This window comes from Sciurus carolinensis, chromosome 12, assembly GCF_902686445.1.
Source record: "Sciurus carolinensis chromosome 12, mSciCar1.2, whole genome shotgun sequence".
NCBI lineage: Eukaryota > Metazoa > Chordata > Mammalia > Rodentia > Sciuridae > Sciurus > Sciurus carolinensis.
The window spans coordinates 1,001,242-1,025,961 of NC_062224.1; the positions used below are offsets into that span (position 1 = coordinate 1,001,242).

A 24,720-nucleotide genomic window follows, 5' to 3' on the forward strand; every position below is an offset into this window, starting at 1 on the left:
AAATGAAAAAGAGCTGGGGATGTGGCTAAGTGGTAAAGTGCTTCTGGATTCGATTCCCAGGACCAAAAATAAATACATAAATACAAGAAGGTTCTTTCTCCCAGAGTCTCCTGAAGTCCGTGGTCTCAAAATTCACAGGGAAGCCAGTTGCTGGCTGCCTTTCAGCATCTTGGTCCTTCTAAAACAAACCTCCCTTTCCTGTCCGTCAGGTCCTCAGCCCTCTTCCTGTCTCTCCTGTGTGCACCTCTGTGCACGTTCCTTCCAGCTCACCCCTGCCAGCTCTTGCTCTTGCCAGGTTCCTGGGCACTGTCTGTTGCTCCTACATAATGGCCAGATGGTCCTTCCTCCATTCCCTAAGGTCAGCAGGCCCGAAACTGAACTCCATGTCTTCTGCCCTCTGCCCGCTAAATGGCTTTCCTCTAGCAGTGTCCCCCTCCCGCCTCTCAGCCTCCTGCCCGAGGGCCTTCAGGCCGGGAACCCCAGGTCTCTGGTCACCTCTTCCTGCCGACCGAGGAGTGCCAGGTCTTTGGTGTCCTCTGGGCCATGGCAGGCCCTCTGCACTGTGGCTGATGCTCCTCCCCATGCTCTGCCCGCTGCAGGTCTGCTCTCCCCCAGAATGCCCGGCGCCCGCTTTCCGTGAGCCACACCTGTGCAGACTGCACTCCTGCTCGCTGGCGCCCGTCCACACCTGCAGCAGCTGTGTTCCCAGGACTGTCCCAGTGCTGGCGTTTCGTCTCCTGCTTCCTGAGCATTTCTGCTCGTCACTGCAGTGTGACTCAGAGTTGGGGAACAGGCTCCCTGTTTTCTCCTGTGACCACGAGAAAGCCCCTGTCCTACAAGGCGTCGCCTCGCACCTGCACCTCTCAAGGCTCCTGTTGTGCCTCCCACTGCAAGAGTGCAAGGTCCTGCAGTAGGCTGCCCGGCGGCTGTGGCCCTGGCGGCTGTCAGCAGGGTGGCCCTCCAGAGCTGCCTCCCTGATCACCTGTGAAGACACGACAGAAGCCAGCAGTTCTGACGAGCAGGGAAGCCAAGGTCCGGGACCGGGGCTGAGAAAAGGCAGCGCTGTGGGCGGAGCCAGCCTGGAGCGCAGCCCCGAGACGGCACTGTGGTCTACACCAGAGGTGTCGTCCTGGGTGTCCTGGGGTGTCCTCTCAATTCAAATGTCAAGTTACTGGCTTAAAATGGTGATATTTTGTGTTCTTATGACAGTAGAAACATTTTTCTCTTAATAAAGTCTTTCAACTGAGTTGTTTTTTTTTTTTTTTTTTTTGGTTTTCAATTTAGTAACTAAATTACTTTTTAAAATAGGACTGGGGATGCAGCTCAAGGCTGGGTAGAGGGCTTGCCTAGTATATGTGAGGCCCTGGGTTCAACTGCCAACACTGCAGGAAAAAAGAAAGGTTGGGGTTCTAGCTCAGTGGTAGAGTACATGCTTAGTGTATACAAGGTCCTGGGTTCCATCCCCAGCACCCCCTGCAAAAAACAAAACAAAACAAAACAAAAGACCAGCAAAAAATGTGATATGTTGATGGTAGGTTTCCAAGCCTTTGGTAATTTGGATAAATGAAGATTAAACATCAACTACTTACAAATCCACACTCAACATACCCCATCTTTCTTGATCACCACAGAGGAATTTGTTTATCTTTAAAAGAACAAAAAATATATATATATATTGGGACTCCTCGATACTGGTGAGCAGTAATTAGCCAAAAGCTGTGGCGAGTGAGGTAGAGGCTGCTTCGACCTCCGTAGCAAAGGAGACCCACCAGTCCACCTGACTCAACTCCGCCTGTCAATGGTGGTGTTCTTTGAGGAAAGGAAGGGCAAGACTGAGAAGTCAGGCTGTTTGCCCAGGGCCAGGAAGTGGCCTGTGAGACAGACTGCCACTGTCCCATACCAAGCCTGAGGGCTCATCCCAACAACCATGTTTTTCAGCATTTTTAATGAAAAATTTCAGAAGAGTTGAATAAATAGTATAGTGAACACATGTCCAGCCCTGGGGTTCATGGTCACTCACTTTCCCTGGTTTATTTTTGAAATTCATTTTATATACTACCCAGAGGCCAGGTATGATCGCCCGCTGGTTACTTTGGGAAATTATCAGTGGTGATGGTATTTGGTGCCTTAGTCTGATGTCTCTTTTCCAAACCTCTGCTACCACGCCCCCCAGAATTGAGATGTGATCTAACAACTGTGAAAAATACATGAAAACCTACTTGAAGATACAAAATCAAGTCACTTTTAGATATCCTGCCTTATTAAAAAGCAGGCGCACTCCAGGCACCCGGAAGTCCCGCCTCGTCTGCAGTCACAGACAAGCTGACCTGCACTTGCAGAGAGACCACAGCTTGCTCTCGAGTTTCGGCACAGCGAAGACTAGAGGAGAAAACGTGGATGTGGGGGCACACTATGCGCTAATGAGGCACATGGCGTTGGACAGAGGCCTTTTGTTAAAGGTCTCTTACAGCAGTGTTCAGAGCCCTTTGAACCACACTGGGAAGAAAACAACATGGTGTATGTTTGAGCCAAAGAAAGAATATTTCAGCTATTACATTACTGAGGCATGAATCAGGAAATCTAAAGACAGTTTTAAAACCAGTCTTAGAATGCCTAAGGGCTGCTCAAGGTCACAAGAGGAGTGACAGGGTTGGACAGTCCTAGTCTGTGCCTAGGCTATTAGAGGGTCGCTGGTGTTGGCCTCTTTGTAGTCTTGTGGTGGTTCCTTGGGGGTCTGTCTTTACTGAGAAAGAACATTTACTGTTCTTCAAGTATAGTACAGGGAATAAAGAATAAAAGATTTCTTTCTCTTTTTTTTGTGCTGGGGGTTGAACCCAGGGCTTTACACAGATCTTCACCCCCAGCCCTTTTTATTTTTTGAGACAGGGTCTCGCTATTTGCTGAGGCTGGCCTCAAACTTGTGATATTCCTTACTCAGCCTCCTGAGTGCCTAGGATTACAGGGGTATGCCACTGTGTCTAGCCAAAAGGGTTTTAGATAAATAGGGAATTCCTATGACTAGAACCGTATCTAAATACTGGTCCTGGGTTAGGATCCTACAGTACTTTTCCTACAGGAACAGCTGAGGCCCTTGAGAGTCACAACATGCCTTCCTGATATTTAACCATAATCTTTCACTATAAAATTGGGAACAGATTCTGAAGAACGTTTTTAATTCAAGACTAAATCTAAAACATTTTCTGGCTCCTGAAGGGGCAACAGAGGGAAAAGTTCACCAAAGCAAAACCTGGATGCCCGAAACAGGGTTCCACTTATTATTTCCAGGTAATAATGGTACATAGGGCATTACTCAGAGGACTCAACGATTATGATTTAATCCCCGTAGTGACCTTAGAAGATGCCTGTCCATTAAAGTCGACTCTTAGGAGCCCATCAGGACATGTTCCTGAGGACAGGGTCAGGTCAGCAGGGTGCACCACCTACGGGGCGGGGCATAGGGGGAGCTGCTGCCCAGGACTCCTGGTGAGGTGGCTGTGGCTGCTGCAGCAAGTGGCCACACTGCGTGTCTTCCAGCCACCCGTGATCCTCCACCCTGGAAGCGAGAAGGACAGCCAGTTCACCGGCCCAGCGGCCGTGTCAGCAGAGCCAAGCCTCTTCTGGAGGCTCAGGGGAGAGCCCCACGCTGCTGTCGCCCCGCACCCCAGGCTAGCCACTGCAGCACTCGGTCTCCCCCTTCCCCACACCGCTGCCCCCAGCACGTGCCAGGTGTCCCTCTACTTCTCGTGAAGCACCTTTGATGGCACCCACCTGGGTTGATCAACAACCTTGACATGATCATCCTGCAAAGGCCCTCTCACCAGATAAGGTCCCATCTACGAGTTCCTGAGACTCCTTGCACTAGGTATCTTTGGGGACTATTTTCCAACCTGCCACGAAACCATCTGGCTAATGGGGCTCCCCCACAGTGACACCCCCTCCCAGGTTTGGGAGGACCTGTGGAAAGAGCCTTTATCTATGACCTCATTGAGGGCAGGAAGGCAGAGGTCAGGGCAATACAAGGAGCTCCTGGACAGGCTGCCTGCACACAGCACCCTACTGTCCTGGAGCTGCCAGGACTTCCGGGGCCAGTCAAGAGGCAGACTGGGTGCAACTCTTAAGATTCCCTTGTGACACTCAAGAATGCTGTTGCAACCTCTCCTGTGTTTCCCAGAAGCCACAGGGCATGGACACACTGGGCAGGAAACATCAAGCAAGCACCTGCTCCAGAGCTGAGCAGCTCCCTCCATCCAGGGCTGTGACTCGAATTCAAGTTCAGACTCCGCCTTACTGCCTTGTGCAAACAGGGCGCGTCTTTCTCCCAGCTGGCGCCAACGTCACTGGTTTCACCTCACCTGCCCTGCCCTCATGGCCCTCTTGTCCTGACTTCTAAGCCCATATTCTTAAAAACTGCATTTTATTGCTTTGTGAGACTTTTTATAAAGCAGCATTAAGTAATTTCAGAAACAAAGGAGGCATGTAAGCAATCCCAGTCTACTTAGGATGAAGGAACAATGTGGGTTGTGCCTCTGCACTGGAGCGCAGCCCTCCCTGGGACAGGCCCAGGCTCCCTCCAGAGGTGGCAGAGGAGCTCGACCCCCCAGAGACACAGATGCTCAGGGCCACCCGCCAAGGAACTGCGGGTGCTCCCGGGTGCTGCCCAAGTGCGCACAGTCTCACTGAAGTTCCCCAGTTGACCCTTAACGTGGTCAGGCTGACCTAAGGTTCAACCCATGGTGAAGAAGGGCCAGTCTCAAAGAAATAAGATCCTGCAGGGGACCTGACCTGCTGCTTCCAATTTCCTGTCCCTGCAGCTGTCTTGTCACCGGCTGAAGGCAGCTTACTGGCACCCTTACTGTAACTACTGTCACAGAGGAACTGAGCAGGGTGCACTTAGCTCCCAAGTCGGCCGTACTTCCCAGTGCCGACCTGAAGGAGGCCCTGGTGAGCACTCGTCACACCGGAAGGAAGGAGCCAGGGCAGGGACAGACAATGCCTAGACCTTGCTGCAGACAGCAGCCCCTACAATAAGAGGGCCACTCAAGATCAAAAGAGGACAGAAGCGGGTTCCAAATGCACTGAATGGCAAGAAACACACTGATTTTCTTTCATACCTGTTTGGACTACCATTCAGGTCACGAAAGCGGATTCTGCATCCAGAACAAAGTAACACACAACACAGAGAATTGCATATTTTATCCTTGCATTTAATAGCGTAGTTCTTATAAAGTATTTTAATAAATATATTAAGGCTCCAGGTAACCACTGCTTGGAGGGGGGGCGTTTGCTTTCCCACATACTACTTTACGTTCACTTAAAACAGACACGGTCACCGTCGGGGACTGATGCCAACACTGGCCTGCCCAGGTTTATTTTTTTCCACTCAGCGTATCTTGGTATATGGTCCTTCCTCCTACACCTGGGGGACAAAACGGCAAGGTTCCTGGTCGGCTGCGAGACAGCTGTGACGGCTGTGGCAGGAACGCTCACCTTCTCAGCAGAAGCTTCCACGAGTCACCTGGACAGTCAGTGATGTGGCCTAAAAGTAAGGAAAGCCGAGCAATGAGGCTGAGAAGCTTGTCACACAGCAAGCAGAGCGCAGCCCAGGCTGAGGAGGAGCAACGGCTTCATCTGACGCTAGACCCTCCCCAGGAGGGGCACGTGACCTGTGCACGGAGCGGCTGGGGATCCTACAGCGGTCTTTTGTCCCACAGACTGGCAGTGATGTCAGCACATGGCACGGCTGCCGAGGACGTTCTGAGCACCCAGGGTCACCTGAGCAAACCACCACTGTGCAGCATGAAGTCCCTGTCAGGCTCCCACGTGTCTGAGGACAGTCCCCGATGGACAGGCTCAACGTGTTCTTGCAGGAAGAGAAGCCGATGCTGACAGCAGGTCCAGTTTGAAGTCCCCACACCCGAAGCCCTAGATGGACTCCAGAATCCAGTTGCTGCTGGAGAGGCGGGGGACAGACAGGGGCAGGTTCCCAGGAGGGCCTTCGCAGGGGGGGCTCTGATCCTGGAAACCCTCCTCTTCCTCATGGAAGAAGCCGTTCTCCCGCACATGCGTGCAGCCAGGGCTGGAGGCCACCTGGCACGCTCCCTTACACTCCTGGATGGACTCGTAGAGGCTGTACAGCTGGCAGAGCAGAGACATGTCCAGCTGGCGGAGGCCGACCTTGAGGGCGGGTGGGGAGGCAAAAAGAGAGGTCAGCACTGGCATTCCACTGCAGAGCGACACCCGGCCAGAGCCTGCCCAGGCCAGCACATTCCTCCCAGGCAGCCCACAGAGCTGCACCACGCGGATGCCGGGGACTTCCAGTCTGAACACCTTCGCTAGGTCGGCCTACACCTCACCCGGCTCGGTGGTCTGGGAAGGAGTGCCCTGCCGGGAGTGAGCCCAGCCTGCGAGTGTGCTGTGGCACTCCAGCTGGTGGCTCCAGACACATAAGCCACGGTCATCCTTTCCCCCTGACCCCCAGACTCAAGGGACACTCCCGTTCGCCTTCTGTGCCGCCTTGTTAGGGTCTGAGTGCCGCAGTCACAGCTCCTGGGCTGGTGCACAGCCACCTCCACCAGCTCCACCTCGGAGGCCAGACGCCCTCTGCTCCAGACAATGGTCCTGGGATCTCTCCCCAAGGCAAGGACTAAGCGTGAAGCCCAGTAACAATGGAATATGACTCACCCATAAAAAAGAACGACTTTATAACTTTGGCTGGTAAATGGATGGAGTTGGAAACTATGATGCTTAGTCAAATAAGCCAATCCCCCAAGCAAACCAAAGGCCAAAGGTTCTCTCTGATACGCGGATGCTAACACACAATTAGGGGCAGGAAGCGAATAACAGAAGCTCGTTGGATTAGATGAAGGGGAATGAAGAGGAGCGGGAAGGGCACAGGAAAGACAGTGGAATGAATCGGACACAACTCTCCCGAGTGCACAGACGAACACACCACAGGGCAACGCCACACCAGGTACAGAGTGGGAGCTAACTGGAACGCGTCAGGCTCCACGTATGTACATCACAATACTCCTCCGTCACGTATGTCTACAAAGAACAACACAATGTTTTTAAAAAAGAAGCAGCGCAGCAGGATGCAGCTTCGACAGCTTCTCCTAGAAACAGCTTTCACAAAAACGAGTGGTGAGAAAGTGGGGGCCGCTTGTGAAAGTCACGTGCTTCTTTATCTCCAAGTTCCTCCTCCCAGACCACAGGGAAGAGCACAGGTGGACGAGGAAAGGCACCATTTCCATCCACCCAAGACAGCGTTCATCGCTTGAAGAGTCAGGGAGCCCAGCACACCTTGCTCCCAGTGTGCTCAGGAACCACAGGGATCCCGTCGGACACACACCTCCATTCGGCAGCCGGGACCCCTGGAAGCCCACGGGCGGTGCTGAGCACACCTGGGGACAGCCCTGAGGAGTGGCAAGTGGGAGCCCTGCCTCTGTCCACTGGCAGGCCAGGGGGCCATGGAGCAACACTTTCTCCCGGAGCCTGCCGGGAGCTCTGCGTGAAGTCCAGTCCATGTTAAGGGACGGCAGCCTGCGTGCTAAGGCCCTGACTGTGCATGGCACGAGCCCACAACAGGCAGATGGCCTGGGGAGAGTCCATTTCTATGGCTCCCAGCACGAGATTCTCCAGGTAAAGACCTGACTTCCACAAAGGAAGCTGGAGCCTGGTGAAAGACTGCTCTTCCTGGGGTGAGGCTTGACATCAGGTCGAAGGTCACTCTTTACACCCTTCAACCACTCCCACCCACCAGGCAAACACTGGCTGGCTTCTAAACAGACCAGACTTAGACTGCAGTGGGGTATGGGGGCACACACCCATCCCAGCTCCTTGGGAGGCTGAGGCAGGAGGACTGCAAGTTTGAGGCCAGCCTGGGCAATTTAGTAAGACCCTATCTTGAACAAAATAGGAAGGACGGAGGATGTGGCTCAGTGTTAGAGCACATGCCTGCTGGCATGCCCAAGGTCCACGGGTTCAACCCCCAGTACAAAAAAAAAAGGAAACAAGGCTGCGCTCGCCCAGCACCCAAGGAGGGGCTGCAGACAGGCGGTCCTGCTGCTGCTCTAGCACCCGAAAGAAGCCTCCCTCGGGCGGCTCTGACTTTCTCAGTGGCTCTGCTGAAGTCCACATCCTCAGTAGGCCTGTAACAGGAAACCCTTAGACGGGGTCGTCACCCCTCGCAGGAGGGCTCAGTCCAGGGCAGCCTGCCCTCAGGAGCCTCCACGGGAGCAACGGCAGTCGGCCTCCTGACTGGGGCTGGGTGTGCGCACACCTCAGGAGGAGCGGGCACGGGCCTTGAGCTTCACCGGTGACGGGCCCTCCCAGCGAAGCACCAGCCTCTCCACACAAAGGCCTCTGTCTTCCTGAACCACTGGTATTTACCCTCCTCCAAGGGTGGCATTTCAGGCCGGAAGAGCAGAAGGGCACAGAGTGAAGGCTGCCCACCCCTCTCCGAAGCCAGCCTGCCCCACTGCTGGCACTGCACAAAGTGCCCGCTGCGAGGGGGAGCAGGGGACTCCCCTGCTGGTGCGCAGGCTCTCACCAGGACGGAGCTGGGACGGCAGCCGGGGTGGGAAAGCAGCCCCGGCACCCAGAAGCGCCAGGAGCCACCTTGGGCAGGGACGGTCAGTGTCCTCAGTATCCACTCGGAAAGGACCCGGACCTTCTGCCTCTGACTCCAAGGGCAGACTCCCAGCCAGTCGAGGCTCTCCATCGCCCTGATGCTGGGTGTGACCCTGTCACTCTCCTGACCTCCCTTTAAATCCTGGAAGCCAGTTTCAGTCCACACCCTCACACCCCAACAAACCAGCTCATCTCCAAGCCAAGTACCTCGGTCTTGCCTCTACTCTCAGGGTGCTCTGGTCTGCTGACCACTGAGTCCTCCTTCTAAGCTGGCTCCTGCTTTCCAAGATTCCTCTAGAGAACCAGAACTGAACACGGGCCCCCCGCCACAGACCCAGACTCAGCAGCCCAAGTGCACTGCTCTCCTCTGGGTCAGCACGACCCCAACTACAGTGAGAACACTGACTTAACCACACTCCCGTCCCCCAAAAGACCAGGGCGAGGCTCACCTCCCCTGAGTCGCTCTGACCCAGCAGGGTGGGGGTGCGGGACTCTACTCCCACCTCAGGGGCTGACCAGACACACCCAAGAGCAGCAGCAGGCCGACTTCCTCCCTCCAGGACACCAGTGTCGCCCGGGAGAGGCAGAGCCTGGCGCCGGGCGCGACACCCTCTGGACATCTAGGACTCTGACGTCCTCCTCTGCGACCCCAAGCCTCCTTACGTGCGTGGTTCCAGGCTTTGCAGGGGCGTCCCTGAGCGGTGCCAGGACCTCTCTGTGCCTGTCACTGGGTGGGCGCTGGCCTAGAAGGGAGGTGGGAGCCGCCAGGAGCTCAGTACAGTCCTACACACACCTGGGCACCGACGGACGCACGCAGGCACTCAGGCAGCTCAACAGGGACACGCCCCCTGCACACATCTCCAGCCACCCAGACTCCCTGACTTGGCAGAAAGCCTCGGAATCAGCCAGGGGAACAGCGCTGACTTCCTCCAGGACACCCGCTGGAGACGGCTGGACACGTTCACTCCACCTTCTGTGGGGGTGGAGCTCGCTAGCAGCGTCCCTTCAGGGTCACACCACACGCACCTGGCAGGCTGAACCCCCTCGCCCAGCCTGCCCCTGGGCTCCGCTCTGCCTGGGGACGGCTGGGACTCCTGGCCCAGCAGCAGTGACCTCACCCCCTCCCTCGCTGGGCACTGCAGGTTCTCACTGTAGGCTGCAGACCGTCTCCTCCCCTGCCACAGGACAAGCTGCTCTAAAGAAGCGCCCTGATTCCCTCGGGGTGACCTCGGCCACCAGCGGGGAGCTTCGCAGCAGGGCACCTGGTGCCTCAGTGCAAAGGCCAGGCCGTGGAGAGCTCAGAACTTGTGGCCGCAGACGTGGCCTGGCCTGTCCTGTCCTAGCACAGCTGTGCGGGGACTTCGGCCACAACTCCCAGGAAGCCACAGAGGCACAGCTGGAGAGGCAGCCCTCTGTGCCCAGTGCACCCAAGATGCTCCTGCAGAGGCCTCAGGCGGCTGAGTGCCCACACTGTTCCCACGGAATCAAAGAAACACCTCCAGCCTGAAGAGCCAAAGATGCCAAGCCAAGCTCCCGCCAGTGGAGGCCCGGGACACGGAAAGGGAGAGGGCCATCCCGAGGAGCAAACTACAGGAAACGGGCAAGCGGCCCAGGAGCAAGGACGCCCACAAAATCCAGCCCAACACCAGGGGCAGCCCTGGCTACCAGCGGGGCGGCAGCTGCTGTCATCCACAGCTCTCTGCCGAAAGCCCACTCTTTGAAGATTCGGAGGCTCATTAAAGAAAAATACAGACTTCTCAGACCTGGCAACATGCTATCCTGAATTCCAGACTCCAAGATGAGGACAATTGACTAGTGTCCACTGCTATAAGCTGCTAGCGTCCTTCCTTTTTTTCTGTTCAGGCTTCCTGCTTCCTTCCTGGCCATTCTCTCCGCTTCCATGTGGGGTTCCCTTCACCCCCTGCCCTGCTCGCAGATGGCTCCCCAGCCCCAGAATTCCCACCAGCAGGGCCATGCAATCCTGAGCTGCACCTCCTGCCTCCTGCGCTGAAGCAACAGGCTCCAGCGGGAACGTGCCTCAGGCAGGATGGTGGCTCCCACTGTGAGTCCCCACAAGTTCTCTGAACACTTCCAGGGCTGCAGGGGGCAGGGCTCTTCCCCGCTAGGAGGAAGGCCCAGAGGAGAGGCCCTCTAAAAGGGGTGTTTTTCTCTTCTCTTTGTTTTTCAGTGACAGGGGTTGAACCCAGATGGGGGACACTGTCACTGTGCTATATCCTCAGTCTTTTTTAATTTTTAATTTTGAGTTAGGGTCTTGCCAAGTTGCCCAGTCTGGCCCCAAACTTGTGATCCTGCTGCCTCCTCTCCGAGTCACTGGGATCACGGGTGTGTACTACCACACCTGGAAAAGGAAATATTCGTTGATTAAAAAATAAAAAGTCATGGAAAACTTTGAGGTGTCTTTTAGAAAAGAGTAAAAATAAAAGCTGGAGCAACTCATTCATGTGTTAAGAGACTTCTTCCTTGCATGGCAGAGCTGAATCGGGCCAGCACACGGAGGGCCAGCCTTACTCACAGAGGCAGTGGAGCAGCGGCAAGTGTGGCGATAGCGGGTCTGGGGGCCACGCGGTTCGCCCTCTCCATGACGCCTTGACCCGAGCAGCAAACGCCAGGTCCACATCAAGACACCACTGGAGGGAGGGGAGATCCGCCTGGGGGTGCAACTAGGAGCACGTCCAGCCCAGCAGGCCACCAGAGGAGCCTGTGCCAACTGTCAGGACTCCTGGGGCGTGGCCCTGGATGGACAAGCCTTGCTTGTCCCTATCACAGCATCTGCACTGCTTAGCCTTTTTCCCAAAAAGCACGCTTCTCTTGATTTCAAAAACTCCCAGCCAGACGTGGTGGTGCACACCTGTAATTCCACTGGCTCAGGAGGCTGAGGCAGGAGGACTGCAAGTTCAAAGCCAGCCTCAGCAACTTAGCGAGGCCCTAAGCAACTCAGCGAGACCCTGCCTCTAATAAAATATGAAAAGGGGTTGGGGATGTGGCTCAGTGGTTAAGTTCCCCTGAGTTCAATCCCTAGTACCAAAAGAATAATGTAAATGAAATTAAAAACTCCTGATAATAAGAATAAAATGCAGAGTGGACGCACACAGCTAGCAGGACTACGTACTGCAAACCCTTTCTGGAGGACTGATTGGCCATATCTACCCAGAGTCTTAAAAATATGACATATCTTTGAAGCAGCTATCTAGTTTGTTTTAGGGTTTGCTAGAGAGAAAAAAGTGAGTTGTACAGGAATATGTCTTCCTCATTCCCGTCTTGTGAGGCAGGTGCTGATTCTAAGATGGACACTGACCGCAGCACAGGCACTGGCTGAGGCTAGTCAGCAGCAGAGCAGGAACCACCCCAGGTCTGCAGGACCCCGCTTGGTCCACTTGCAGGAAGACCTGCAGCTGGAGGCCCCAAGGTCAGCAGGACTTGAGCAAACTGCTAGGATCACTCCAATTTTTCTTTGTGGCTTTTCTGAATTTTCTAGATTTTCTATGTGTATTAACTTACAATGAGAGACTCTTTACTGTTACCTTTTTAAAATGTGATGAATGAGAAAGCATACACAGATGGCTTGCAAATCTATTTTAGAAAAAGATGTGGACATGTCTGAAATCTAATCAAGGTGTCCAGTTTGTACCAGCTGGACTGGACTATGACGGGAGACAGCGGAGAGCTCACAGGTGGTAGCCTGATTCTGATGAAGGATGTGTATTGTTTAGAAAAGGAAGTAGAGAGGAGGATGTGGCAGCGAAGGACGACTGGCTGGCCACCCACCCCGGGTAGAAATGCCCCTGGTTCCCCTGGTGCAGCCTGCTCCCCTGGTCAGCTTCACGTCCTGTGGACATTTCATCCATCGAGGTTGGGACCAGACTCACAAGAGCCATGGTAATTCAGAGACAGAAGAGAAACCAGGTGACTGAGCCCCGGGTCAGGCCGAATCCAAAGCTGGTTGCACCCCTACCCTTGTCTGCGGGGTCTTCCACTGACCTAGAGCCGATGGCGTCCACAGAGACAGGACACAATTCTCACAGAACGGTGACGAGGGGACGGCGCTCACAGTGTGAAGCGTGAACATGCAGATGGGAGGTGGGTCTCTTGCTGGAGGGTGGCACTGGTAAGAGGCCGACATCCAGCCTCAGGGCTGGCTGCTTGCTCACGAGGTCTGCGGTCTCTGTGCGCAGTGTCCCCACAGGACCACGAGAAAGGCTTCTCAAAGGGAGCTGGGTGTCAAGAGTTCGTGTTGGTCCTGCTGCACGGCGGAGTGGCCTAGGAAGACCAAGGTCCCCTTCTCCAGCCTTCCCTAAATACCCTTGCCCACCTGACCTCAGAGAGTTACAGCAACACCTGCCAGGACCAGATCGGGCTGGGCCCTTGCTCATTTGGGGCACTGACACTGACATGTGACAGATGAAGGGGGAAAGATAAAGGCTGTGCTGTTGTGAGTCACCTGTGGGCTCAGGAATGGCCCATCTCGGAGCTCCCCAGGTAGGAAAAGTTGCAGATGAGAGTTAAAAGTGGCATGGAGAAACTCACTCCTTTGGAGCCTCAAATCCTCAGCCTGTAGTACCTATGACCTCACCTGGAGACTGTCTTTTGGGAACAAGCAGTCCCCAGTCCTGTCCACAGGGTTTCACCTTAAGAAGATTCAATCCTGTCCTGGTCGCTATTAGCTGGCCCGGGTTGTCCAGGCTCCCTGGCATCCTCTGCAGTATTTACAAACTGGAATTAGAAACTCTGGCCCAAACTGAGCATGGAAGTTGTCAGGGGTCAGGTTCCACAGAGGGGGAGAAATCAAAGCATCGGGGGAGGCAGAGAGAACACCTGAGTGGGCACTGGATCCGGTCTGCCTCTGAACACACCCAGCCCTTGACAAGACTCGCCTTTTGCAAAAGCTAGCTCAGGTTGCACTTCCATTATCACAGTCTTCAGTCACGAAAAAGGAAGACCAGTCTAGAATAAGGCATCGCATTGCTGTGAAGATGCCCACACCACCAGGGGTCAGAGGCTTTTTAACGTGTCCTCAAATCCCCCAGAGTACTTTATAAACATTGACCCAGTGACATGTTAAATGTGCACTAAAACATTCTCTAGTGAAAAGTAACAGCAAACGTCTTCAAAAGGACCTTTTCAGTTATTGCTGTTACAAAGCAGTAACCATTTGACCCTGGAAACTTTCCACATGTGTCCTTCTGAGAGGATCGGGGGACCTCGTGATACAGAATTTCACAGACGCAGGGCAGTTGGAATAGGGAGTGTTGGAACTTGGAGCAGAAACCACAGCTCTGAGCAGCCCATGGAGTCCCTGCCTCTCCTCTGAGACTTCCTTTGCTGGCTCGGTTGCAACCAGCTCTTCAAGGATCGCGGGCCAGATCTCCCCCGGCACCTCCAGCTCCACACCCTGAATCTTTAACACACCTGACACACTGGTGAAATGGCCTGCCACCTTTCCCCAGAGCAGCCACTGACCGGCGCCTGGCAGTGAGCCACTCTCCAGGTTCAAACAGCTCCTCCTTCTGCCATCGCTGAAGATATTACAATGTGTGTGACCAGGGAAAATGTCTGCAATAGGTGCCCCCAAAGCACACTGGAGTGCACAAGGTGATTTAGTGTGTGTGTGGACGGCACAGTGCCACAATTAAACAGGGCTTTGGAGCCCTGCAGACCTAAAGGGACCTGTGACCTTATGGGAGTTGAACTCCAAGCACCTGATGTTTTCTTAATACAAAACAGACTTTGAGCACCAATTCCATGGAGAATTCATAAGGATTAGGAGTTGGCACAAAAAGAGAGAGACCGGACAAGTGCAAACTCCGTGGGTCAGCTCTTTATTCAGAGCGAAGTCACACACAGGAACAGGGTGCAGGAACGAAATAGCGTCCTGAAACTCAGCTTTCTGGTAGAAAGAGAGCCCCCGAACAGAGAAAGGGACTGGGTTTGCACAGGTTATTTTGAGGAGTGGTCTAGTGAACACACGTCCGTTTGCTTGGACACGTGGGAATGTGGGCCTTTGTGGTCAAGGTCTGCGGACAGCGCCTAGAAAGGGTTCACTCTGGAGGCATTAAGGCCTCCCAGAGACTGCTTCTGAGGATGATAAAACACCTCCTCTCTTCCTGCAGCGGCATCTGGAAAACATGCGTCTTGGGAGATGAACGCTGTCAATGCACGGTCTTCACTTTTACTCCCTTTTCTTTTGCCCAGGCCTTGTTATTTTGGGAATTTTTATTCTCCGTATCCATTGTTAAGGAGTAAAACAATGTACAGAAAGCATTTATATTCTACCAACACAGGAGCTATCCCAAAATATTAACGACATCTGTCCAGGCTGCGACTAATTTTTAACTGTTTTGCTTAACTCACTTTCCATTAAACAGTGTGTCATCTTTGACTCCTGTTCATCACCTTCCCAGACCCTCACACTTTATCTGCAATTCCTGCAGCTTCTGCTTCCAGACAGTGGTTTCCACAGCTCTCCTGTGCACACCTGTGCACCCTCCAAGTACAGCCAGGAGGGCGTCCTCCTGCTTCTGAGCACTCTGTCCTCCCATGCAGCGCACAAGTGCTCCCTTCCCCTGTGGCCAGGCCCTCCACACCTCCAGGGCTTCGATGCTCCTGAAAAGAAGCCCTCCCATCTCCTTCCGGTGCCTGCAGGGGACTTTTCCCTCAGGCATGTGTCACATTCTCCCAAGGTATCGAGTTATGTCCTCCGTCCCAGCTTTGCACTCACGCCTTCAAATTAAGTGGATCCACACAGACATTCCACTGATGATTCAGGAGCCAACTCCCTTTCTTGTTTGGCAAGACCTCCCCAGGGGGAGCCTCAGCGAGAGTTGCTCGTTGGAACCCCACTACCCCAGCTCAGTCGATCTCTTTAAAAGCACCAAGTTAGTACTTTTAAAGACCTTCTGACAGTTCTTGAAATACCTAATCTAATTACAGCTAAATATCAGACAGACTAGAGAGGGCTGTCCCTTAGAGAGGAGCTCTGGTCCAAGGCGTAATTATGAGGTTGAGCTGTACTTCAGCCACACCAGGAAGAACCTGGAAAGTACTTTCCAGAATGGCCTGTGGGTTCCCAAGCCACCACAGCAAGACTCCTCTGGGAGCATGTTCACAAACCAGAGCTTCCAAGAGGAGTGGCCCTGAGCCTTTCCTGCCTCCCATTCAAGAAAGGAACGTAAACACCCAGGGTGGGTCTTCCTATTTAACACAGGGGCTACGCTATGTTCCAGTTCAGGCTGTAAACGCACGAGGTGCCCTGTGTCTGATTAAAATGCAGTCACTTAATGTCACTTAGTGTCACTTATTGTTTGTTAATAAATGAAAGTGATTGGTGTGGAACCCAAGTGTTCAGTAAAATGCCTAGGGAATCTTTTTAGAGAGAATCAGAAATCACTCCAGTGCCAGCTGCAGAGTGGGACAATATCTAGTTGATTACAATGTGCTAAGGTTGCTTTCTGAATTCAGTCAAGCCCTTTCAGAACAGACATGCTTCAATTCAATTTTCCTGAGCAGTATGTTAAACACATCAGATGCTTACTTAAAGGATTCCTCTAACAACTTCTTGGCAAATTCAGACTTTGGAAAAGAAAGTATCTTTCCTATATTAGGCTTCCCTAATGAAGTACTTACCTGGCTCAGGAGAGGGAGCACCTGGACTACGGGAGGGACAGACAGAGGGACTACCCAGGGCCAGCAGAGGATTAGACAGAGTTTTTTGTCCGGATCCGACTGGCCTGCGCCCGGGAGGAAGAGCTTAGGTGAGGCTCGCTGCCCCAAATCTCTGACCGTGCTCTGCTTTCCGGGTCACCCTGGCCCACGAACACCTACTGCACTTTGCAGGACTGAGAAAAACTAAATGGGGCACAACCCAAGGAAGCCCCTGGGCTCTCGCCCGGACGGCAGGACCACCCACCACCACCTCCGTTGCTCCGCGCTGCGTCCCGCCTCCGCCCGCCCGGTCGTCTGCGGCCCCGGCCGCCGGCTAAATCGGATTAGGGACGCGCGGCCGGGGGAGGGCCCGGGCCGCCCCACCTCCTCCTTCCAGAGCCTTCCCCGACCGCGCGGCCCCCAACCCTCGGGCGAGCCCCGCGCCGCGCCCGGTCGCCGGTTCCCCAGCCACGGGGGCCGGCGGACGCCGCGTCGAAGGCCGCCCTGCGAGAACGGCCTCCCCGGGAGCGATCCGCCGGGGGCGGAGGGGGCGCGGACTTCCGGGCGGTCTCCCCGACAGCCGGGCCGAGGGCGCCCGCGCTCCGCCGACCCTTACCATCTCCTTGCGTAGCAGCGCCAGGGCGGCGTCCAGGTTGGGGGGCTTGGCGCGCGGCCCCGCCGCCCGCGCCCCGCGCCCGCCCGCGCCCCCGCGGCTCAGCTCGTCCTGGATGCGCGACTTCTGCGCGTACAGCCGCTCCAGGTGCCGCCAGCCGCCCGCCGCGCCGCCCGCCGCCGAGCGCAGCAGCCCGCGCAGGCTCTTGGGCAGCGGCGGCAGCCCGTCCACCCGCAGCCCCCGCGCCGCGTCCGCAGCACCGGCCCCGCTCATCCCGCCGCGGCTGGCCACGCGCCGCCGCCCGGCCGAGGCCAGGGCGCCCGAGGGACCCGCCCCCGCCTCCGCCCGGTCCCCGCCCCTCGCCCTCCCCTTTCTCCGCTCCCACCCCTTCCCACTCCCTCCCACTCCCCGGCACCGCCCCGCAGCCCGACTAGTGTCCCGCGGCGGCCCCACCGTCTGCCCACCCCCAATCCAACCCCCGGGGCCTCTGCGCACCCCGCCCAGCGTCCCCTCTGGCCTGCAGCCTGGACCCCGCCCCGCACCTTTTGCGGGATCAGCCCGCAAAGCTGCTAGTAACTACCTGGGCCCAGTCCAGGTCCGACCCCAGGAGGCCGCTGGTGGGGGCATGCGGGCAGGACGTCGGGGGAGCAAGCAGGGGTACGTCCGAGGCGGGCTAGCTGACCCTCTGATAGATGGCAGTGTCCCCGCACCACAGCAGCCAGGAGGAGCGCCGGGCCACTTTGGGAATTTCAGGACACCAGCAAACATTCTTTCAGTCTTGCCATGAACAGGAGAGTAATTCTAATTGAAATGTGAGGAAATGGGAAAGAGATTAACGCTCACAAACTGTCGACTCGGGCAAAAATGATCAGCGACTCACCTCAAAGAAGGAGAGAAAAGGGAGGCTCTGCCCCCTTCCAGGGAGAGTAAGAATGACAGGCAGCTATGTGCAGATGAGAGGCAGGGAAGGTGAGGAAGCTCCCGCCCAACTCCTGAAGGAAAACCGAGGCAGCATCAGAGTCTGACTTTAATGCCCGTGATTATGGGGCCTAATTATAAAGGGACTTAATTGTCCTAACTGCATTCAGTAGGAGCGTAATTACAAAGTGTTCTGAGAGCTTCGGACACCCAACATAAAAGCACTCTCTAGTCTTGGAGAACTTTCTCCCCTCTAAGCTACCACCCTCAGAGCCCAGCCAGAAGCAAGGTCTGCGAGGTCCCTGCAGGACCCTGGGGACGGAGAAGCCGGGATGAGCAGCCCCATCCCAGACAGAGAGATTTGAGGGCACTCAGGATTCCCACCCCACCCTTGGCCAGAATGTCCCACCTCCTCCCTGAGCCTGCCTTCCAGTAATTACCTACTTGCCTTTCCAAATGTCTGGTGTTCCTTCATTCACCTGCTTGAGCCCTGGGCGTCCAGAGTTGCCAGTTTGCCTGTGTGGGAGTGAGGGAGGGGAAGGATGGGAAGCATTTTGACCTGCCAGTCACACCCTGGCCTGAATTCCTTTCATTTCCTCTCTCACCTTCTGTCCTTGCAGCACCTAGCAGAAATCACTGGAGCCAGCTGGGAGGAGGTGTGGGTGTACGAAGTTACTTCAGAGCATCTTAAAGCCCATCCCTCAGAGAATGGAGAAGCAGAGGAAGAAGGGTTAGGGCCAGCATGGACAGCAGCATGAGATCCTGGTGTCCAGACAGGAGGAACAGCACCAAGGAGACGGTGGCGGCAGCCTCCCAATCCTGGAGTGTACTCAATGAGGCGAATATACTGACACCGAGGTCAACAAATCACACCCCAAATGAATAGGAATTTCTATGGGATTTTTGAGGCACTGGTTAAAACTATTTGTATAAACCTAAAGCAATTATGCAACGGCACAGTAAGTATTTCAACATCCAAGGGGACCGGCAGTCAGCACCTGCTTTTATTTATTCATTTATTTATTTTGCAGTGCTGGGGATCAAACCCAAGGCCTTGCACCGGCCAGGCAAGCCCCTGCCACTGTTACCTAGGGGGCTGTCAGAGCACAAGGGTCTGGGAAACACAGGGGAAGCTCTCTTCAGCATGCTCTTGGGAGCTAGGACGTCAAGTGCCACCAGCCGCAGACCTATCCTCTGGTCCGTGGCAGTCATCTTCCACTTGGTGCAGGACCTGGGATGAGATCCGTGGGACAAAACTGCAGCAAACCGAAGGTGTGATTTCCTGTATTTCTATCACTTCTAAAACGTTCCCTGTAAAATGCCTGTCTGGTCACCCACGTGAAGAAGATGAAACCAAAGTCCAGAGAAGGAAACACCTGGCCACACTCACACTGTGGCCGGGGCTCGGGGGCCGCTGCAGGTGAGGTCTCTCTGACTCCACAGGTGTTTTGTTAATTGGGGTTTGAAAACCACGTGATGAGCTGGGTGTAGATGCACAGCACAGCCCTGACCACACCACGCAGGGGTGGGTGTCTTGACCACTGCTCCAGCAACATCACCAAGAACAGGGTGCCGGCCAGAGCCCAGGACAGAGCCTGTGCCACACCCTGCTCAGTGCCGGCATTCTTCAGCTACGCCAGGCAGCACTCGGCCGCGAGACGCGGAGGGCTGAGAGTCGGAAGACTCAGCGTCTACAGGACAGCCCCCAGCCGAGGAGGGCTGCCGAGCCTCCAGCTGTGGTCGTGGTCCAGGTTAAGACCTGCGGAGCTGTGATACGTGGTGGATTCAGAAGACTTGCTATGAAATCAAGAATGTAAACTGTCTCGTTAATGCCTGTTTATGTTGTTCAAACAATATCTTGGAGATGCTAATTAAATTAAAAACTTTACATACATATACGGGTGTGTGTGTATTTATGTATGTATATATTTTTGCATTGTTGGGGATGCTCTACTATTGAGCTACAACTCCAGTCCCTTTTATTTTTCGTTTTGAGAAAGGCCTTGTTAAGTTGCTGAGACTGGCCTCAAACTTGCAATTCTCCTGGCTTAGCCTCCCAAGTCACTAGGATTACAGGCAAATACCGCAGGGTCTGACAATAATATATTTTTAATTTTACCTTTTTATTTTTTAATGTGGCTACCAAAAAATGCAATTACATATGGCACTTGCATTCGTGGCTCACATTATATTTTTACTGGGTAGCACTGTCCTAAAATAAGTCCTAGATCATCAGGGACTTATGGTTCAGATATACGAGGGCTTTTAAATCAGTAGAAAGCATTAGTGGATAATAGAAATACTATGGACTCCAGGAATTCATAAGGGGACAACTGTGGAGAAAGGCCTTGGAGAGGGAGTTGGACTCCCCTGGGCCTTTCAGGAGCGAGAGACAGGACAGGGGCTGACCTTTGTGGCACAGTGGACATGGGTAGTGGACGTGCACCCTGAGGTAAGAATCCAGGAGCCTGCAGAGACTGGGTGGATCTTGCGAGCCCTGAAGTCCAGCTCAGGCCCCCAGACCAGGTCTCTCAGGCCTGGGAAGGCAGAGGCAGAGCAACCGTCAGTGCAGGAACGAGGGACCTGTGCTAAGAGGATGGACCCAGCAGCTGTGCAGAATGGATGCAGGGGAGAGGAGGCACTTTTGTGTTGGAGAGAGGGGGGAGCAGCTGGGGAGCCTGGGCTGGGAGTGTGGCTCAGTGGTAAGCGCTTGGCTAGCACTGCGAAGCCCTGGGTTTGATCCTGGGTGGGGGGATCCAGGAGTCAAGCTCTGCAGGCAGAGGAGGAAAGAGAGTGACGACTTTCAGGACTTCGAGTGCTCCAGTACTCGATTACTCCATGCTGGCCGTCTGCTGAGAATTGTCCTCAGAGGCCATTCCTGGTCTCCTCCTTCACCCGAGGGAATGAGAGCTGAGAGAATGGCCCCTGTGGTTACTGGGATGATCACATGGAATAAAAGCCATCCAGCCGATGCGGGTCCAGTTGCAACTGTCACCTAACAACTCGCCTTCACAACGGCCAGAGTTTCAAAAAGGGCCTGGGCTGGGACAGTGAGCCTTGTCCAGTGAGGCTTGTCCAGGCTTCGTGGAGACTGAGGACCATGGACACCCACTCTGCATTACCCGCTGCTACCGTGAACCTCACACAATGGGATGCGACTCCCTGAACAGACTGCAGGGACACTGGAAGCTCTTGGCATGCATGGCCAGGAGTCTGTGGAAGAGGGAATTGGGCTGTGGACGGAGTCCAGGCACCAGGCCAGGCTGGGTCACAGCTGGCAGTCTCCTGCAGCAGAGGGACAGTGAGCTGCAGCCTCCTTCAGCTCTGCAGATGAGCCGGGCTGCCTCCACAGGACTGAGCTGCCCAGCCTACCCCCACCTGACTTCGCTGGCGGGCTGTTGGATGTCCACACTCAATTAGCAAGTTAAATGAACTTCAGCACTCATTTGGGCAAATGTATTACTAATCAAAAATTACTTTTAAAGTAACTCCTCTGGTCATCTAGAGACCCTAAGACCTACCATCACTCATCAGTTTTCTCACTTATCATTTTTTACGCCTGTTTTTATTCAGCGTCTACTCTGGTACACACAGCATCCGTCCTGTGACTGAGCGGGCAGATGAAGCCCAGCCCGGGAAGGCTCTGCACACCAGGCAGGGACTCAGGATGGAGGTGTGCAGTGCATCCTGGGTACTCACAGCTTCTGCATGGGAGAGACTCTGTGTTTGTGAACTTTCCTACTTGACAAAAGTCAGGTTAACCTTGAGATCAGCCTTGTGGTGCTGCTGCGGGGCTGTGGGAGTGTAGAGTCGGGAGCACTTCAGGTTGTTGCCTCTCCTGCTGGGGCAGACCTGGAGGTGCCCTGCCCCCTCGTTCCTGCTCTCAGGTGGGACAAGTGCCCTTAGCCTACTTGGAGCCATGTTTTCCCCATTTTTGTGCTTTTTTGGGGGTGATTTTGCTGTTCAAAGTGGCCCCCAAGCACAGTGCCGAGTGCCAGCTAGTGCTCCTCAGGACCCCAAGGCTGCGATGTGGAGAGCAAAGTCGTGTTGGCAAAGCTTCTTTCAGGCTGAGCTCAGTGTTACCAAATCAGTGGAGAATTAAAGAAAGTGTCTACACAGAAACTCAGGCAAAGCAAGCTGCCCACTGATGGATGACAAAAGGTTGCGGCCAGAACTCACAGAGCCCAACTCAGGAACTGGTCCCCAGGAGCCGTGGATCAGCAGTCACTACTTCAGCACCCAGCGAGTTACTAGTATGAGTACCACCCATCACATGCCTGGTGTTTCACCAATGTTGGGGCCTAAATATTTTGATCATGTCTTCCTGATTTATGGTTCCCTTAAGCAGTATGAAATGTCCTTCTTTATCCCTTCTGATTAACTTTGGCTTGAAGTCCACTTTATCTGAAATAAGGATGGAAACCCCCACGCGCATGGTAGGTTTTCTCCCATCCTTTCACCTTTAGTCTGTGGATGTCCTTATCTATGAAATGAGTCTCTTGAAGGCAGCATATTGTTGGGTCTTTCTTTTAAATCCAATCTAACAGTCTATGTCTTTTGATTGATGAATTTAGGCCATTAATATTCAGGGTTATTATTGAGATATGATTCACATTCACAGTCATTTGGGCTTATTTTTGGTTTTTTACTTGACTTGGTTTCTCCTTTGATTGGTTTTTCCTTTAAGGTAGTTCCTCCCTTTGCTGACCTACATTGTTCTTTTTCATTTTCTCCTCATGGAATATTTTGCTGAGAATGTTCTATAGCACTGGGTATAGAATTTTTGGTTGGCAACCATGTTCTTTCAGAGCTTGAAATATGTTGCTCCAGGCTCTTCTAGCTTTTAGGGTCTGGGCTGAGAAATCTGCTGATATCCGTATTGGTCTCCCCCTATATGTAATCTGATGCTTTTCTCTCGCGGCCTTCAAAATCCTATCTTTATTTTGTATCTTAGGCATTTTCATTTTAATGTGCCTTGGTGTGGATCTGTTGTAATTTTGTGCATTTGGTGTTCTGTAAGCCTCTTGTATTTGACTTTCCATTTCATTCTTCAGGTTTGGGAAATTTTCTGATATTATTTCATTGAATAGGTTGTTCATTACTTTGTTTTGTATCTCTGTGCCTTCCTCAATCCCAATAATTCTTAAATTTGATCTTTTCATGATGTCCCATAGTTTTGGAGGTTTTGTTCATGATTTCTTATCATCTCTCTGTTTGGTCAACTTTATTTTTCAAGATTAAATATTTTGTCTTCATTGTCTGAGGTTCTATCTTCCAAGTGATCTAGTCTGTTGGTGATGCTTTCTATTGAGTTTTTTATTTGGTTTATTGTTTCCTTCATTTCAAGGATTTCTGTTTGTCTTTTTTTTGAGAATCTCTGTCATTTTGTTGAAATGATCTTTTGCTTCCTGCAGTTGCTCTTTCAACTGCTTATTGGAGTGATCATTCATTGCCTGCATTTGCTCTCTTATCTCATCCTTTGCTTCATGAATCATTTTAATTATGTATATTCTGAACTCCTTTTCTGACATTTCTTCTACCATGTTGTGACTGCATTCTGTTAATATAGAATCTAGGTTTGTTTGGATCATTTATTTCCTTTTTTTTCATGTTGTTCATGTATCTTCCCCTCTAGCAGTGCAGATCTGGGGTATTGTAGTTTCCCCCCTATAGGCTTATAGTGACCCTATATATTTCCAAAACCTCTTCTTTAAGGGGGAGATTAATATTAGAAGCACCCAGTACAGACAATATGCAGCTCTAAACCAAATAAACTCTATGAAGATGTTAACAATATTGTCATAATAAACAGAATGAGTTCAATTATTATCTACAGTATAACAAATAGATTGGCAATAAGGTCTGCAGTTTCTAATGGGGGACAAAGAGGATGGGGAGAGGTGTAGGATGTAACTGTTAGTGGGATAGGAAAAGAGTAAATAGAAGTTCTAGATGGAAGAAAGAGTGAAAGTATAATCAAAAAAGTTGGTTGTTAGCATGAGAAAAGTGAGAAAGAGACTCTGAGGAAACATGTAAACAAAGGAAAATAGAGCAAGAATGTAAAGAAATAAAAACTTAAAATTTTTCAAAAAGGAGAAAAAGAAAGAAAAAGAAATCTACACTGTAACACTCATATAGTATTCAAAGCTCGTAGTCTTCAGTAGCCTGCTGCATGAGAGGTACCTGACACTGAGCTTCCAGTTTCCAGCAGGTGTCTCAGGATGGGATTTGCCCCACCTAAAGATGGCAGCTTCCACTTCCAGGATAATCCAAGATGGCCACTCTGGCTTCCAAATGTGTTGACAAATGGGGAGCTGCAGCTCGGGGTGTGGGTGTGTTTGGCTGAAGGTCCTGGAGGCGGGGTGTGGTCACTCTGGTTGAGAGGTCCTGGAAATGGGGCTCAGTCAGTCTGGCCAGGTCCTGGCTGTTGTCTCAAAATGGCAGCAGTCACATGTAACCAAACTTGCAGGTACTGTGACAGTGAACTTCCAGGTAACAGCAGGCAGCTGGCAATCCACTGGTGGTCTGTGGTCAGTCTGCTGGCTACTGGTGTATGATCGGCAGGTGGACCTTGGGCAATAGGCGAAAGGCAGGCGATGGGCAGGCAAGAGGCAGGCAAATGGTGGATGATAGGCACCAGTCAGTGAGCCATCTGCACTCAAAAAGTAGTGGATATGCTGGGAGACGGCAGGTGATCGCAGGGGACAAATGGGCTAAACGGTAGGTGATCGATAAGCAGCAAAGACTGCTTCACTGAGAAACAGCTATCCTCTGCCTGAAACCGCAGTTACGGAGTGACAAGGAACGCAGCCTCCCTCTAGTCCACCGTCTTTCTAAATTTTTGCGTCTGGTGTTTCAGAAAGCCGCTTCATCAGAGCTGTGGTCAAGGGATTGGAGGCATG

General features: G+C 53.1%; 1 protein-coding gene across 1 annotated transcript; it reads right to left on the reverse strand.

Annotated features, from left to right (window-relative positions):
* Window positions 1-5,190: 5,190 nt before the first annotated feature.
* Fam89a (family with sequence similarity 89 member A) lies at window positions 5,191-17,211 on the reverse strand. Its single transcript, XM_047521197.1, has 2 exons — window positions 16,904-17,211; window positions 5,191-6,174 (listed from the first exon to the last, which is right to left on the reverse strand). The coding sequence occupies exons 1-2, from the start codon at window positions 17,171-17,173 to the stop codon at window positions 5,923-5,925; spliced, it is 522 nt and encodes a 173-aa protein (XP_047377153.1). The 5' UTR covers window positions 17,174-17,211; the 3' UTR covers window positions 5,191-5,922.
* Window positions 17,212-24,720: the final 7,509 nt, after the last annotated feature.

Bases quoted from the DNA above. Each gene is read 5' to 3' on its own strand.
- Fam89a (XM_047521197.1), bottom strand. From the start codon at position 17,173: ATGAGCGGGGCCGGTGCTGCGGACGCGGCGCGGGGGCTGCGGGTGGAC. The intron at 6,175-16,903 runs GTAAGGGTCGGC...CCCGCCCTCAAG, and splicing joins CGCTGCTACGCAAGGAGATG to GTCGGCCTCCGCCAGCTGGA.